Source organism: Polyodon spathula, chromosome 8 (genome assembly GCF_017654505.1).
Source record: "Polyodon spathula isolate WHYD16114869_AA chromosome 8, ASM1765450v1, whole genome shotgun sequence".
Taxonomy (NCBI): domain Eukaryota; kingdom Metazoa; phylum Chordata; class Actinopteri; order Acipenseriformes; family Polyodontidae; genus Polyodon; species Polyodon spathula.
In genome coordinates this window covers 39152700-39169085 of record NC_054541.1, presented here as the reverse complement: position 1 = coordinate 39169085, position 16386 = coordinate 39152700, and the positions used below count along the sequence as shown (strand labels likewise).

Here is a 16386-nt window from a genome sequence, read left to right as displayed (position 1 = left end):
TGTTGCTGTCTCTCCTGCGTGTTACAGATGTTGCTGTCTCTCCTGCGTGTTACAGATGTTGCTGTCTCTCCGGCGTGTTACAGATGTTGCTGTCTCTCCTGCGTGTTACAGATGTTGCTGTCTCTCCTGCGTGTTACAGATGTTGCTGTCTCGCCGGCGTGTTACAGATGTTGCTGTCTCTCCTGCGTGTTACAGATGTTGCTGTCTCTCCGGCGTGTTACAGATGTTGCTGTCTCGCCGGCGTGTTACAGATGTTGCTGTCTCGCCGGCGTGTTACAGATGTTGCTGTCTCTCCAGCATGGTACAGATGTTGCTGTCTCACTGGCGTGTTACAGATGTTGCTGTCTCTCCGGCGTGTTACAGATGTTGCTGTCTCTCTGGCGTGTTACAGATGTTGCTGTCTCTCCTGCGTGTTACAGATGTTGCTGTCTCTCCGGCGTGTTACAGATGTTGCTGTCTCTCCTGCGTGTTACAGATGTTGCTGTCTCTCCGGCGTGTTACAGATGTTGCTGTCTCTCCTGCGTGTTACAGATGTTGCTGTCTCTCCGGCGTGGTACAGATGTTGCTGTCTCTCCTGCGTGTTACAGATGTTGCTGTCTCTCCTGCGTGTTACAGATGTTGCTGTCTCTCCGGCGTGTTACAGATGTTGCTGTCTCGCCGGCGTGTTACAGATGTTGCTGTCTCTCCGGCATGGTACAGATGTTGCTGTCTCTCCGGCGTGTTACAGATGTTGCTGTCTCTCCTGCGTGTTACAGATGTTGCTGTCTCTCCTGCGTGTTACAGATGTTGCTGTCTCTCCTGCGTGTTACAGATGTTGCTGTCTCTCCTGCGTGTTACAGATGTTGCTGTCTCTCCTGCGTGTTACAGATGTTGCTGTCTCTCCGGCGTGTTACAGATGTTGCTGTCTCTCCTGCGTGTTACAGATGTTGCTGTCTCTCCTGCGTGTTACAGATGTTGCTGTCTCTCCTGCGTGTTACAGATGTTGCTGTCTCTCCTGCGTGTTACAGATGTTGCTGTCTCTCCTGCGTGTTACAGATGTTGCTGTCTCTCCTGCGTGTTACAGATGTTGCTGTCTCTCCTGCGTGTTACAGATGTTGCTGTCTCTCCTGCGTGTTACAGATGTTGCTGTCTCTCCTGCGTGTTACAGATGTTGCTGTCTCTCCTGCGTGTTACAGATGTTGCTGTCTCTCCGGCGTGTTACAGATGTTGCTGTCTCGCCGGCTTGCCACAGCTGTACGTCATTATTTTTGTTGTGTTTTTCTGAAACCGCCCTTTACCCTTTGACCGGCTTTAAACACCCGTCCCCCGGAACTCTCTGAATACAGCTTCCTGTTGTGGTTGAACACCAGTAATGTTCCTGTGAATCCGGGTTGTGGTTTAATTCTAAGACCAAACATGGATCTTTTAAAAGCAGAAATCGCGAGGAAAAGGAAAACTCTGGAAGAGAAAGAGCTAGTTGGCGTAAGTATTAAATTGTATTGTTGAGTACTGTATGGTATATTGTGTCATAAGTCAGTTTGGAAGTTTGTATGTGTTATATAACTAGACGTGACGAGATTCGGGTACGAAGAGTTACATTGCTGGCGATTAAAAATATAGAACCAGTAGACTAAATTAATTTAGACATAATGTGAGGGAGGAACAGGGCTTGGAGGTTACTGGCCACTTTTGCAGTGTTTTTAGTTTTCACTATATCTAGGATAGGCATATTCTGTACTGTATGTTGCTGGTTCATTGTATTACCAGAGCACCTTCCCCTAATTAAGGCACTGTTACTGTTATTTGTGAAATGTTGTATGAACTAGTTATCCAAAGAGCTTACACTGACGTTTGGTAGAGTGGTGGCAAGTTTAGGTAATAGTCCTACATATTGGAGTTTTGCAACATCTTAACCTCCAAAGCTGGTTTTTGCTTATGAGGTACTACAAATTCCACCCTCGCTAAGTTTGTGGTTACTTTATTTTTGTTTTTATGCCTAGGTATATATTTGAGAACGAACTGCCCGGGTACTTATCATAATCATGCAGCACTTAACACAATATTTATTTGAAAAAAGTAACAGCATGTTAATAATAATAATAATAATAATAATAATAATAATAATAATAATAATAATAATAATAATAATAATAATATAATAATAATAACTATTATAATAATAATACCAAAAAAAATAGTATTTAAAACAAAAGCAAATTCCAGGACCTCATCTTAATGAATGTCTTTTTTTATCCTTCAAGGAGTCGAAGAAATATTTTAAGCGCAGTGAACTTGCAAGAAAGGAAGAGGCAGAATACTTTGAAAGATGTGGATACAAGGTACAATATGTTGGAGTCATTCTTTGTGTTACATGTTGTGTTGTAGGCTACTTTAATAAAAAAAATACTCTTATATTGTTATATGTTGGTTTAAGACAACTATAAAGGACTTACCTTTTCCCTGCTCATTTTTTTGTATTTTACTTCAATAATCCACCCAGTTGGCTGTCCTTAACTTACTTAGCCTACTAACATAGTGGATTATGTGCTCAATTATACCAAGTTTCTGTAACAAAGTCCACACTAGACTCCAGCAGAATGCTCTACTTGCTGTTTGACTCCCTTTACTTGGACTATTAGCAAGTGCAGCACTTGATTTTTAAATGGAGTCTAGGGAGAACCCTGTGTGATATATGTGAACGCTAATATATTGATAACTGTCTGTATTGCACTTTAGGGTTTTAATGAGAAGCCAGCAGGAAAGGTATGGGAGAAAAATGGCCAGTAATTTGTTCTGATTCTTTAGCAAAAGCGTGCATGCTGGCAGACATTAATTTTGACCTTTTTTTTTTGGTTCTGCAGCATGACAGAGCGATGTGGATGCGCTACACTGTTTTTGAACACTTCTGTTCCTGCAGTTGATGTAATGTAGGAATTCACTTCACAAGTGCTAACTTTCAGTTATTCCAGTATTTAAATGTTCTCAGCTTAATGGATTTAAATTCTAAGCTGATCTATGGTTCAGGTTACAGAAAAAGAAAACATTTTCGTTGGCTTAAGTGGAACGGAAAAACTGAATTTATAGCTCCAGCTAAGAAACACATATTTTTCCTGCATTATTTTCAGTAGTAAATGTTATTCTTGTTACCTCTCCTGCATATATGAAAAATCCCTAGTTTTGCCTGTTTTTTTTTTGGTTTGTTTGTTTTTTTACATCATCCCTAACCTAAAGTTGACTACTTTTAAAATATGTTTACTTTTGGGTGTAATCTTGAAGAAAATGCATGTGTTTTTGAAAGCATGATGTACTATTTAAGATGAAGATAAGATGTGTTTTCTTGAAGTTCAGGCATATACATCCCAGTCCAGTGTGTCATTTTGGTATACTATAAAGACAAATCTGTGTGCCTTAAGGGGCATTCACACCTGACGCGGCGTGCATGTCACCTCCTTGCACATTGCTCTGCAGTCACTGCAGACCACTGTTCACACCAACCACGGCAGGGGAAAGTCAGTGGGCGGTCTGATACGTCACGCCTGCATGTACAGTGACTTTTGGTTGCCAAGCACAAACAGTAAATGCCAGCGGAAAGGGAAAACTCTTTTTATACAGAAGACACAAAGCTTAGTGGGAAAAAAAAAGAGGAGCGAAACATTTATATATGTTTATATTATTGTAGCGAACCTCAGTTCCCGCAGGCAGGCTCCTCACACAGGGCAAGACAATCCACACACAGGCAGTGGGTGGGCGCGAACCCAGGACCTCTCGCACAAAAGCATAGCGCCGATACCGCTGTACAAATGAGCTGGCTCCTTTGCAAAGAGCATATATCAGGTTTGTGTCTCTGTATGTGATTACGTCACCTACCAGCCCTACTGCTGCCTTCCCCGGTGCACGCTACTATATATATATATATATATATATATATATATATATATATAATCCCCCACACAGTTACCTAAAATATCAGACAATTATGTTTAAAATAAAATAAAAACATGTTGCTTTTAAAGATTGAGATATTTTCTTTGTAAGTTTTGTCTGGTTTGCTGGGTATCGGCAAGAGAGTGTGAGTTAAAGGTATTGTTATACATTGATATTATTGAGCATTATTGTATACACATGATTTAAAAATGCAACTACTGCCATCCCATCATATCAAACATTTGAGGGGGAAACTGTGAAAGCGGTAACAATCAATGGTACTGTACATCTGACAACACAATACCTGGAACAATGAACAGCAAACAAAAAAAGATAAGACCGCTGTGACATCCAAGAAAAGAAAAAGGTACGGCGAATATCATCGGCTGATACAGGAGCTCCGGTTTGATGAAGACAGATTTCAAACCTACTTAATGTTGTATTATACAACTATGGAAAATCAGAACCACAAGCTTTTTCTGTTTATTTATTCATTCCATGCAAAGGAGCCTCCTATTTTCCCCTGATTGGCTGCTGGTAGTTTACGTTACGGCGCGGCAGTGCCACTTGAGTGCTGCTTCCTGTGAGCGCCTTCATTGAAAGCAGTTGCTTTTCCCGTGTGGCACTGCAATGTCGCCCTTATGTTTACCTTATTGTTTGTTTTTGCATGCCAGATTATCCTCTTTTTGAGCATAGAAACTTTACCTTCTGCCCCATTTGGATACAAGGAGGATCTTGGTTGGTGTCTTTGTTCCATCTGCACCAGGTGCAAGTGACTTTTAAACCGCAGTGGGGCAACCCAGTTTGTGTAGTTTAAATGATTCTGTCCGTTTCAGAAGCTTGGGCGCGCTAGCTTTCATATAACCGATTTGCCGCCTTGAGGTGTTTGTGCCGGAGGATAAACAGAAACCCTGTTCCTTTCCATTCCAGGTACAGAAGGAGGATGAGAAAGACAAGCCATCCACTTCCTCCAACCCAGTGTTGGAGATGGAACTGACAGAAGAAAAATTGCCCATGACACTTTCCCGACAAGAGGCATGATATTCTTCATCCCTGTCCATCTTAAGTGTATTGATTGTCTCACTGCAGCTCCATAGAATACTGTGTGCTTTACTTGAAATGTTTTATTTACAGGTAATAAGGAGACTGCGTGAACGAGGGGAGCCCATCAGATTGTTTGCCGAATCTGATTACGATGCCTTCCAGCGTCTGAGAAAAATAGAATTTTTAGCTCCAGAAGTAAACAAGGTAAGGCTGGACAGCGGGTATATTTAGATGGGTTTGATATGCATACTGAATATTTCTTTCTATACTAGGCCTACCTAATGATAGCTGTAAAAAAAATGTTTTTTGAAAATGTCGATGCTTAGATATTTGCTTTATACTCTTGGAAAAGTTTGATTGTGGATGTCGAACAAAAAAAATAAAAATAAATAATAGCCCTTTTGGGACATTGTTTTGTGACTTCATATTTGCAAAGTTTTTTTTTAAATTAGGAACCATGTCATGTGACACTTAAGGTCCTGGAGTACAGGGATAGCACGTTCAGTTAGTTTCTATATTGTTTTCACCACAGTCCATATTAATGGTACTCTTTAACATACTGGCTTTACAGTTGGTACGGTTTCCTATGATTCTTCAGATATGTTACATTTCCAATGTTCAGTGAACATTAACCGTTTCACTGCCACATTGTTGTAACATTTGTCTGTATTTCATTCAAAGGGTTTAAGAAATGATCTGAAAGCTGCTTTGGACAAGATTGATCAGCAGTATCTAAATGAAGTTGTGGGAGGTCAGGAGCCAGGAGAGGAGGACACGCAGCATGACTTGAAAGTCCATGAAGAAAACACCACCATTGAAGAACTGGAGGTAATGTTACTATGTTGTGCTATAACTGATATGAAGCCTTTGTATCGCCCACACTAACCTTTTGAATTGTAACACAAGAACTGTTCATCCTCTTGCAAGCACTATATCCTACTGGTCCAAATCACCCCTATTAAATGTACAGAGAGAAATAGACCTTCAAAAGATACACACATTAAAAAAGGAGAGGATGTGTTCATGCCAGCTATAAAACACACACACTTCATGCAAGAACCATTTGTTGAACTGCAGTGAGCTATGTTGCTGTGCTTTTGGCTTGGTATCACAATACACTGGATATATACCTCCTATTATGACACAAAATATCATTGATGCACATTGATACACTTCAAGCTCTAAGTAACTTTGTAAAAAGACAATCCTACTCTAACTAGTTAAGTAGTTTCAGTGACTTACAATGGAAACAAGTTAAAGTAACCCTATAGCAGCATATCCTAGACTGGCTGGTGGAGTTGTGTTTAGTGCAGGTTTTTTTTTTTTTTTAAGACTGCATGAGCAGTCTACTATTTTGAGTGGAGTTATTTGTTAGAACACTTTACAAGTTTGCAGTGTTGATAAAGTTGCATATGAATCACAAATACTGTATATCTGCAGTAAATTAAGGGGCAATATACTTTTCCATTTACAATATTAACACAAAACAATTATGTTAGTAACATACATCCCTGCCATGGCTTGAAATTCAGCTATTAGTATGGTGAAAAGATTGGGGACCGTGACATAACAATACAGGCTAACTTCACTATAAGGAACCCCCCTGGGACCTGGAGCAATGTTTGTTATATTAGGGTGTTCACTGTGTTAGGGTTTTGCATTTTTTTTGTATCAGAATAATGACAAAACAGCAAATTTGAATTGAACATCAATATGTAGTACTTTTGTGAAGATTAAATGGTACTGTGACAAGGTACTCGTATCACATGTGTGGGTAACCTCATTGCAAGACAGAGACACATGGGAGTTGGAGTTGAAATGCAGGCACAGGTGCTCAGGATTTATTAAACACAAAACAGAAAGGAAACACACGGGTCATGTGACAATACCAACGATGGTAACGCACAGAGGACACACACAGAATACTGTACAAAAGGCAAAATAAATTGCAGTACAAAAACTACGAATAAAAGGTGCAACACACGGCGAGCACTAGACTTACTGAACGAGGCGTCCTGCTCCAGGAACCTGCGACACTATGTAACCCTCGCTATACATTACTTGGGATCAATATCCCCTAAACTAACCTACTTGTGAGCCGATATTCTTATGACGACTCCTGCTTCTTCATACGGCATCGGCTGGGCATTGCCTTCACAAGTACCAAGTTGCAGTCTGTAAACAATCATTTGATCAAACATAACAACTCCGAAAAGCACGCAAAGCAGTGTTGTTTCCACATATAAATTACACCATCACTAATTTCCCCCTGTGCAGGGCAGTCACCCTGCTACAGGTATGTTTAAAAAAAATAATAATTAAAGAAATGAAAAAGTAAACAATGTACACCTACATTCCGAATACAGTAATTACATGTCCTTTTTCTTGAAAAAAGCTGTCCAGTGTAGATTGCTCCTCACACCCGTTGCCTGGTTGCATTTGTCATGCATGATTCGTACTACTGGAGAAAGTTCAGTGTCAGTCAGTACTGAGATCGTTGTATCCGGGGCGATCCTGTACGTGATCGTTCTAATAGGGCTAATTTGCATTGAAATAATCGGTTCTTGCTGTTGGGATCATTAAAAACGGGTGTTTGTTATAAGAAGGGTTTGTTATAGTGAAGTTAGCCTGTAATTTACAGAATAGTAAACAAATAAACACACACAATATTTACAAAATTATATGTGTAGAGTCTCATCCCTGCCACACACACATTTCCAGAATCTGGTACTCACAGTAACTTACACAAACAATGTTATTACCAAGTTTCATGAAAATTGGTTACATAGTTTTCCAGTTATATGTAGAAAATATAAGTGTGACATACAGATCGATGTACAGACAGACACCCCCATATATCCTAGGAATCTTTTATTCTCAGTAGCCTAGGTAAAATAACAATTCAAAATTCCATGACCACTGGAAAAGTAATTCTACAGATATGTGACAGATACAACCACCTCCACGATATCCACTTTGCTGGAGGAAAAAAAAAAAAAGGAATACCACTTGACCTATTATTTTTTTGTTTCAGGCTTTGGGTGAATCACTGGGACAAGGTGATGATGACAAAGACATGGATGTTATAACCAAGGTGTTGAAGGTAAGAGCGATTGTGCTTTATGGCTCTAGTCAAATACATTACTGCCAGTTAGTATACATGTTTAGCCACTAGATGGCCTAATATACTTCTTGTTCTCATGTTACAGTTCCTTCTTGGTGTCTGGGCAAAAGACCTCAATGGCAGAGAGGACTATGTTAAACGTGGTGTTCAGGGTAAACTGACCAGCGCCACCCAAAAACAGACAGAATCGTACCTGAAACCCCTTTTCAGGAAACTCCGCAAAAGGGTAAGAAATCAAGTGGATAAGGTTTATATAAACATGTCACTTATTTTTCATGTATTGTAACATAAAGAGATCTCTGTGGTCTGAAAAGAAGCAGTTTTGTATATATTTTAAAAATAAAACACGCACGTGATCACTAAATATTTTTAAATGTTACTGTAGGGTTTTCAACGAAACACGTTTTTTTGGGCTTCAGTTCTTATTAGGACAAAACAATTCCGATTTTGTTGACAAAGATGTTGCAGGTATGTGTGCAACACAGCAGTCAGCGACAGCAAATATCGTGCTTTTTTTTTTTGTTTGTTAGTCAAAGCACGGACAGAATTCTTAAGACTTAAGAGTGGTATAGTTAAGTATCCACAACTTTGCCATTGAACACTTTAAATAGAATTGTGTCAGTAAGATGGAACAATTTGACAAATAAAAATGTGTGTGTGTGTGTGTGTATATATGTATATATATATATATATATATATATATATATATATATATATATATATATATATATATTTATAGTTTTTTTTTTTTTTTTTTTTTTCCAGAGTCTTCCTGCAGACATCAAAGAATCAATAACGGATATTATTAAATTTATGTTGCAAAGAGAATATGTCAAGGTAGGTGTCTTTCCTGTGACACTGTAAACATTTTTTGTTGTATTTTTATTTGAAAATGTATACAGCCTTGCATTCTGTCAAAAACAGGTGAGGGGAACAAGAGCAAGCTTGTGGGATGTGTAAATTGTACCCCAGTTATGCTGATTTTGGGGTGATCCAGCAGGGTCTCCAGTCTCGTCACATCAACTGCTGCTACAAAGTGCTGTTTGTTGTGCGGGAAAGGGTTAAATATTGATCATCATGTATATCAGTTATTAAACTCCTAACTCTTGTCCTATTTATTTTCTAGGCCAATGATGCATACCTTCAGATGGCTATAGGAAATGCACCTTGGCCTATTGGCGTGACTATGGTTGGTATTCACGCCCGCACAGGCCGTGAAAAAATCTTCTCCAAACATGTGGCTCATGTCCTGAACGATGAAACCCAGAGGAAGTACATTCAGGTGAAGGAGAAATGTTCATGCAGTTTCAATTAATTTATATCATTGGGTATGATTCCCAAGAAGGTTCATTAGCTGCATTACCAGCATAAAGGAAGCTTCAATCAAAATCTGGTGTTATGTTATAAAGTAGTTTAAAATAATGAAACTATATTTTTTATTACATTTTTTAAATCTGTCTATGCATGTACCTCATGGGCTAAATTCGCAAAGATATTAACTTCAAATCGTCATCAGCGCGCATTTTTTGTCTGAAAGAAAAAAAACACAACTAATCAAGCCCCTGAGTTGTTTATTTCTGGGATGGTAACTTCATTGGGAGCGATTGTACTATCTGAAAAAAAAGAAAACATGCCATTTACGGAATGACAGTTTGGAGGAAATAGGATTAAAAATCTAGAAAGAATATGGGTATGGGGTGGGCTGTTTAGATTCAGTTTTCCTAGTTACATTTTTATGCAGTAATTTTTTTTAAGCAGTTTTTTTTTTTTTTTTTTTTTTTTTTTTTGCAGGGATTGAAAAGATTGATGACAATCTGCCAAAAGCATTTCCCAACAGACCCTTCAAAATGTGTGGAGTACAATGCTTTGTGATGTCCTCCTTATCTATTGTACTTGTTTTGTCTGTATGTGTTCCAGAGAAATGATGCCCATGTGGACAGCTCAGAATTACTAGCATGATTCCTGGCTTCCTTTTGTTAGTTCAATCTGTTTACATTTCAGTTTTATGTAAATTTAAACAGGTTATCTCAAACACCTATTCTTTTGTTTGTTTTTTAACAAAAATTGAAGAGGACAAATGTACTACTGTATAATGTATTTTTTGGTTCTATCTGTTTGTGAACCTTTAGTGACTAGACAAATAATTCACATATCACAGTGAACACATTAACACATCAATAAATGCACTGTTCATAACTGAGCAATGACTGTATGTTTAGTTATTATCCTATTAGACTCATTGAATAATAAGAATGAGACATAAGGTGCACTTTGTGTGTTCTATCTGGATTAGAAATTCAGGCTATATTGGAAACTATCATCACTGTTTTTTGTAGTTTTTTTTTTTAAATTATCAAGCCTTCAATTAAATCGACTTGATTAAAGTTGTAGAGTAACATTCTTTTGTTCTGTTAACATGCAAGAAGCTGCGTAATATTTGGGTGCAAGCCTTTTTTTCAGACACATACAATGGCCTACTGTTGCTTTTTATACTTGGGCTAAAGCAATTAACTCCAAACAAGATAGAACATTCCCAGAATATAGGCATTTAATAAAAAAAAAATTAAAAAAATTTGTCTAGTTTAATATTATCTAAACCTCCCACATACATTTGAGTAAGACGCAAACCAGGCTAGTCAAAGGTGAACGTCTAGTGAATTAGCCTGCAGTGACACCTAGCCCCCCCCCACCTCAAAAATGTTGGTAAGCCTTTTAGCCAGTTACCCATCTCTTCAGTGTTACAATCTATTTAATTATCCATCACGGATCACATTGAGTTTTTTTTTTTCTCGTATGTGCAAACCAGTCTGTCTTTACTGTGCATTAGATACTGTGATGGTTTTTTTGTCTGATCTTTAGCTGCTTTTGTGCATTTTCATTTGCAAGTGAACTGTGACATTACGGCCTTATGGAGCACATTACTGGTACATCTTATGGAGCACTACTTTCTGCAATTTTGAATAATGACTTTGTATACTGTTTTAATAAAGAAAGCTGGAAGTGTTGACTATTGAAAATTGTTTGTAAATTCTTTGAAAAATGTGAAATATAAACAAGCAACTATTTGTACGAATTTACTTTCATGGCGTGTGGCACTGGTTTTCTCTGGCTCAGTTTGATTCAGTCCACAGCTGGTTGTTTTTTACAGCCAATGTCAGTCACCTGTGGGAGTGATTATGGTTGGATCTGCATAATTGAAGTGAATGGGCCAGAGGAATGTTAGATTGGTGTAAACTGCTTTTTAAATGTTGTCTCAATGAGACTTACGGATTGAATGTTATAATACTGTGTGTGTGTGTGTGGGTGTGTGTTTATATATATATGTAAGAATGTTAGAAATCCATCCATTAGTTTGTGTTAAACATGTACCTTCACCTCTATATGAACTGCGTTCACAATACATCTTCCTGTCAATACACAAAAATAATCGTGGTAAACATGTTATTTCACCTAAATTATTGAAAATTATGCCAATATTTGCAGTGAGTACTGTACTCTGAATGCCTGAACTTTCTTCCAAGTCTTCCTGTCTGAATAGCGTTTCTGTATCAATATTAGAAATATCCTTAGTAATTTTTATTTATTTATTTGTTTATTTTGGTCTGGACTGGAATTTCCTGCACAGGAAAGTGTGTGGCACTGGTTTTCTCTGGCTCAGTTTGATTCAGTCCACAGCTGGTTGTTTTTTACAGCCAATGTCAGTCACCTGTGGGAGTGATTATGGTTGGATCTGCATAATTGGGGTGGGGGTGGGGGGTGGGGGTGGGGCAGTTTTTGAGTAATATATTTCACAGAGGGGATTGTCGAGTGGCCCGTGGGGTCACGCACATGGTCCCAGAGACTCTCGTCTCCCACATATACTTTTTGTTTGTTTGTGTGTGTTCGTCGAATCAGTTGCTAAATTACTGGTCAACTTTTTTTTTTTATCTTTTGGTAAGTTAAAAATAAACCAAAAAAGCATTGCCTTTTAATTTTATTTTTAAGAAGGACTGTGCATGGGTAACATTTCCACTAGGTACCGGCCCAAGATAGGGGTGTTGTGGCAGGCAACAGTGGAAGGCCCACAGACTGGTGGTTAAGTACAGGTGTTGCAAAAATAAGGTTGTCCGGGGGTGGGGTTTTTGCTTTCGTTATAGCACATGTCCACAGTCGTCTCTCTTTAAAATAGGCTATTTCTGGTTGAAAATATAGTACTGTACAAACAAAACCAACTACAGTACATCTAAATGGAACCTACTTATTTTAAAAGTCTTTTCAATGATGCAGTTTTAACACATTTTCTTTTGTGTGTGTGTTGAAACCTGCTAAAATGAAATAATCTGATATGCAATCAAACTCTTTTAAACATCACTGAAGTCAAAATATTTATAGGGTCGGATATGCGAGTGCTGACGGGGTGTGTGTGTGTGTGTGTGTGTGTGTGTGTATATATAATGTAAAGAAAGCTTTGCTTCCCTATTTGTGTTATACATGTTATTTCACCTAAATTATTGAAAATTATGCCAATATTTGCAGTGAGTACTGTACTCTGGCGGCGGCGGCCCGGTCGCTTCCTCCCCGCCGCTACTACCCCTCCTGTCTGGCCACCTGCCTCCGCCGCCGGCGAGGGTAGACCACCGCCTCCGGCGCCGGCGTCCCCGGCTCCGGCTGCCGGCGGAGGTGCGGCCGCCCCCGGCCCCTCTGGTGTCGGAGGCGTCGGTGCGACGGACCGCGCTCCCTCTGGTGGGCGGAGCGGCGCCGCGGCCCGCGCCCTCTGGTGGCGTCGGCCGTAGGTGGCGGCCCGGCTCCGCTGGTGGCGGAGGCGGCGCCGCGGCCCGGCTCCCTCCTGGTGGCGGAGCGGCGGCGGCGGCCCGCCTATCTGGCTCTGAGAGCGGCGGCGGCCCGGCCCCTTCGGGCCTCTGAGACCCCAGATCCCCTCCCTCTGTACTCCCCAACCGCCGTCCGTTCCGATAGACACCAACCGTCCGTGCTCTGCCGCCCTCCGATCCTAGTGAGACAACCGCCTCCTGCGCCTCCTGGCTAGGAACCGACCGCCTTCCTCGCTGTGAAAGAATCCGTCCGCCGCCGTCCTGGGTTATACCACCGCCTCCGCCGTCCTCCCCCTTTTCCCAGTCTCTGGTGTGGTGGAGGCAGTCTTCCTGTCTGAGCGAATAGCCCTCTCTGGCTCTGGGAGCGACGGCAGATCCTCCTCCCCTCTCTGGCTCTGGGAGCGACGGCAGCTCCTCCTCCCTCTCTGGCTCTGGGTTTCTCCTCCCTCTCTGGCTCAATGGGAGCGACGGCAGATTAGAAATATCCTTAGTAATTTTTCTCTGGCTCTTTATTTATTTGTTTATTTTGGTCTGGACTGGAATTTCCTGCACAGGAAAGTGTGTGGCACTGGTTTTCTCTGGCTCAGTTTGATTCAGTCCACAGCTGGTTGTTTTTTACAGCCAATGTCAGTCACCTGTGGGAGCGTGATTATGGTTGGATCGGCATAATTGAAGTGAATGGGCTCCTCACCCCTCTCTGGAATGTCCTACCCCTCTCTGGCTCTGGTAAACTGCTTTTTAAATGTTGTCTGGCTCTCTGGGAGCGACGGCAGTCCCGGGAAGGCGGCTCCTCCCTCTCTGGCTCCCGGGAAGGCGGCTCACCTCTCTTTATTGGAGTGACCGGTGGATCTCCCATGTCTACCGCCAGGTAATTAACCACCATGAGGGCAACCTCTGGGAAGGATATTGGGTGGTGTTGTTCCTCCCACTGTTCCCACCTCTCCCCATCTCGACGCCACAGCGTGTTGATAACTATGGGGAGATCGTGGACGAGGTCTGCCTCAGGGTGCATCAACCAGTCCCAGATCTCCTGGGACGGTGGTGAAGGTGGTGGTGCTGGAGGTAGTGGGGTGGCCCCTGATGCCCGGGGTGGGCACCTCTTCCTGGGCCTGGTTGTAGGGGGTCCTCCTCACACCGGCCACACCAGGTCTGGGCAGGACCGCCAACGATGGTCCTCCTTCCCGCACCAGGAACACCAGGGGAAGAGGCTGGCCGGGTCCTCCAGCGGTGGCTGCAGCAGCTTACATTCATTCAGCTGAAGTAGTTTTTGTGTTCCTTCGTCGAATCAGTTGCTAAATTACAGGTTTTGAATTTGGGTCAGGCCATGAGAATCCATGTTATGATGGAAGTGGAGTTAAAAATAAACCAAAAAATTAGTCATACTTCCAACTGAAATAAGTTGCATTTTTAAGAAGGACTCATGCAGAACCTATGTATGATATTTATAACGAATCTCCACTAGGTACCGGCCCAAATAGGGGTGGTTTTAGCAATCTTACTGACGGTAACTGAGGGCTAATGCAGGCAGGTCCCCAGACTGAGTAAGACCATGCCTTAGAAATGTAAAGAATGGCACAATAACATACACGTCAAAAAGTAAAAGAAAACTTTCTCACGGCATATTGATCTAACTGTTTCCAGCTGTCCTCAGTATGAGAGCCAGCGCTAGTCCCTGGAGTGTCGCTATGGGAACACTGCTATGGTAACTGGATTTCATTAGAGATGGAGGCTGTTTGCAGCTGGATATGCCAAAGTCTATGGTTGCATGGAAGGTTGTTATTGTATCCTTCAGAGATTGCAGTTTCAGAGTCAGAAAAAGGGACTCTCCTTTTAACTGGACCGTCTTATTATTTCTTGCCAGCATGGTTGTGGGGGCAACAGAATTATTTGGCAGGCTTACGGATGCAATCCGTCACCTTCACTCTCCTGTTGGGCACGGTTCTGGCGTCCTCTGTGTCCACACTCTATTAACCATCTTGCCCAGGTTATTAGGGATAGGGACTGGCTGTAAAGACAGTAACATCTTGTATGTGCAACATGTTTAAAGAGAACATTACGAATACATATACAAGATGCTTATGCAGTGATTATGAAAAATCTAAACTGGGCAAAAAAGTACTAAATATCTAATTAGTATAGTAACAATAGAACTTTAGAAATGCTGTAGCATTTCCCTAACACAAATGTGATTCTTCTCAGCACAACTAAAGTATTTATTTTTGTTGCTAGTTTAAAATAGTCACTGGCTAAGCATGTTTGTAACTTACACAGCCAGACCTTGTTTAATTGTCGACAGAAATCTTAGTTCCGAATTAAACTAACAAAGCTCACATGATGCAAATTGATTTTTGTCTTTTGGTTTGATGACACTGCAAGCATTTTATTTTACTGATGCACAGTGTGTCAAAAGAAGAAAATTACCAGACTCCAGAGTTACAAACCCAGCATTATGCAGTTGAAGTGGATATGAAAAGAATTCTCCCAAACACAAAGATAATCCATCCAAAACTTCAAGGTAAAATCTCTTTCCTGAACTGGTGTGCGCTACTTGAATCACTGCCAATTTCTATGAGGGGTTAACAAATATAAATTGTGAGCTAAATTTTCTAAATACATTTTGGGTACATGTGATAGAATGAGATATGCATTACAGAAATTTCTGTAGAAGTTATTGGTGTGCATGCTTGTGATGTTAGACAGTTTTTACAGTTTAGTTTAGCATCCTTAGCTAGGCAGTTGCTAATTTACAGTTTTCTATTGCTAATACTAATCTAAGGGTTTTAGTAGGTAAAATATTATTTAACTTCAAATTACATAATTGCCTGGGATAGCAGTTGTAATGCATTACAATTTGCAGTGTTATGATTTTGGTGGAATTAAAACTGGGATCTATTAATACATGCTTAGTTGTTATTTTTTCATCAAGAGAGTCCAGAGCAACTACATTTTTTATTTGATCAGTCTCAATCTTCTGGATCGGAGTGGTTTGCTGTAGAACCCTGACTAAAGCCGGCAGGTGGTTCCAGGAAGGTCTGCATACTGTGTTTTCATATCGGATCATTGGTGAGCCGGGCGTATCTGACACATTATAGCTGCCAGGATTGGAATAGTGTTTTGCTTAGACCAAAAACTAGAAAATGACATGAAGCTCTTCAACTTTTTTTTATAATGCTGGAATTTTTCTAATTTAGTACGGATGGAAATTTTTCATATCTAACTAAATCCCCTGGTTAATAGGGGGTGTGCGGAACAATTGTGCCTTAACCGAACTGTGTTTCTCTTGGCACAACTTTCACAACAGCTGTTGGAGCACAAGTGAGTTCTCCTAGACTTTGCAACTGGGAAATCAGGAAACTGGATTTTGGCTTACATTGTAGTTGTGCGCAGGTGGGAACATATCAAGCACTCAAAATGGTCTTTCCAGAATTTATCAAACTGTGCATATTTGATATAGTACTAACCACATTCAATTGCATTTTTATTGAAGTACAAGAATGCAAGTTGTAC

At 40.7% G+C, this 16386-nt stretch overlaps 1 protein-coding gene across 2 annotated transcripts; it reads left to right on the top strand.

Moving 5' to 3' along the window:
* Positions 1-1321: 1321 nt before the first annotated feature.
* On the top strand, positions 1322-10271 carry LOC121319922 (pre-mRNA-splicing factor 18). 2 transcript variants are annotated; one of them, XM_041257884.1, is made up of 11 exons: positions 1322-1461; positions 2241-2318; positions 2716-2742; positions 4834-4938; positions 5038-5151; positions 5629-5775; positions 7982-8050; positions 8157-8297; positions 8837-8908; positions 9198-9353; positions 9863-10271. In XM_041257884.1, the coding sequence occupies exons 1-11, from the start codon at positions 1396-1398 to the stop codon at positions 9941-9943; spliced, it is 1056 nt and encodes a 351-aa protein (XP_041113818.1). In that variant the 5' UTR covers positions 1322-1395; the 3' UTR covers positions 9944-10271. The 2 variants fall into 2 exon arrangements, with proteins under 2 accessions (XP_041113818.1, XP_041113820.1); XM_041257886.1 differs by lacking the exon at positions 2716-2742.
* The last annotated feature ends 6115 nt before the right edge of the window (positions 10272-16386 follow it).

What these genes read in the sequence shown, in the direction of transcription:
- LOC121319922 (XM_041257884.1), top strand. Translation starts at nt 1,396, where the DNA reads ATGGATCTTTTAAAAGCAGAAATCGCGAGGAAAAGGAAAACTCTGGAA. An exon ending in TTATAACCAAGGTGTTGAAG is followed by an intron (nt 8,051 to 8,156) that starts GTAAGAGCGATT and finishes CTCATGTTACAG; the next exon opens with TTCCTTCTTGGTGTCTGGGC. An exon ending in CCCAGAGGAAGTACATTCAG is followed by an intron (nt 9,354 to 9,862) that starts GTGAAGGAGAAA and finishes TTTTTTTTGCAG; the next exon opens with GGATTGAAAAGATTGATGAC.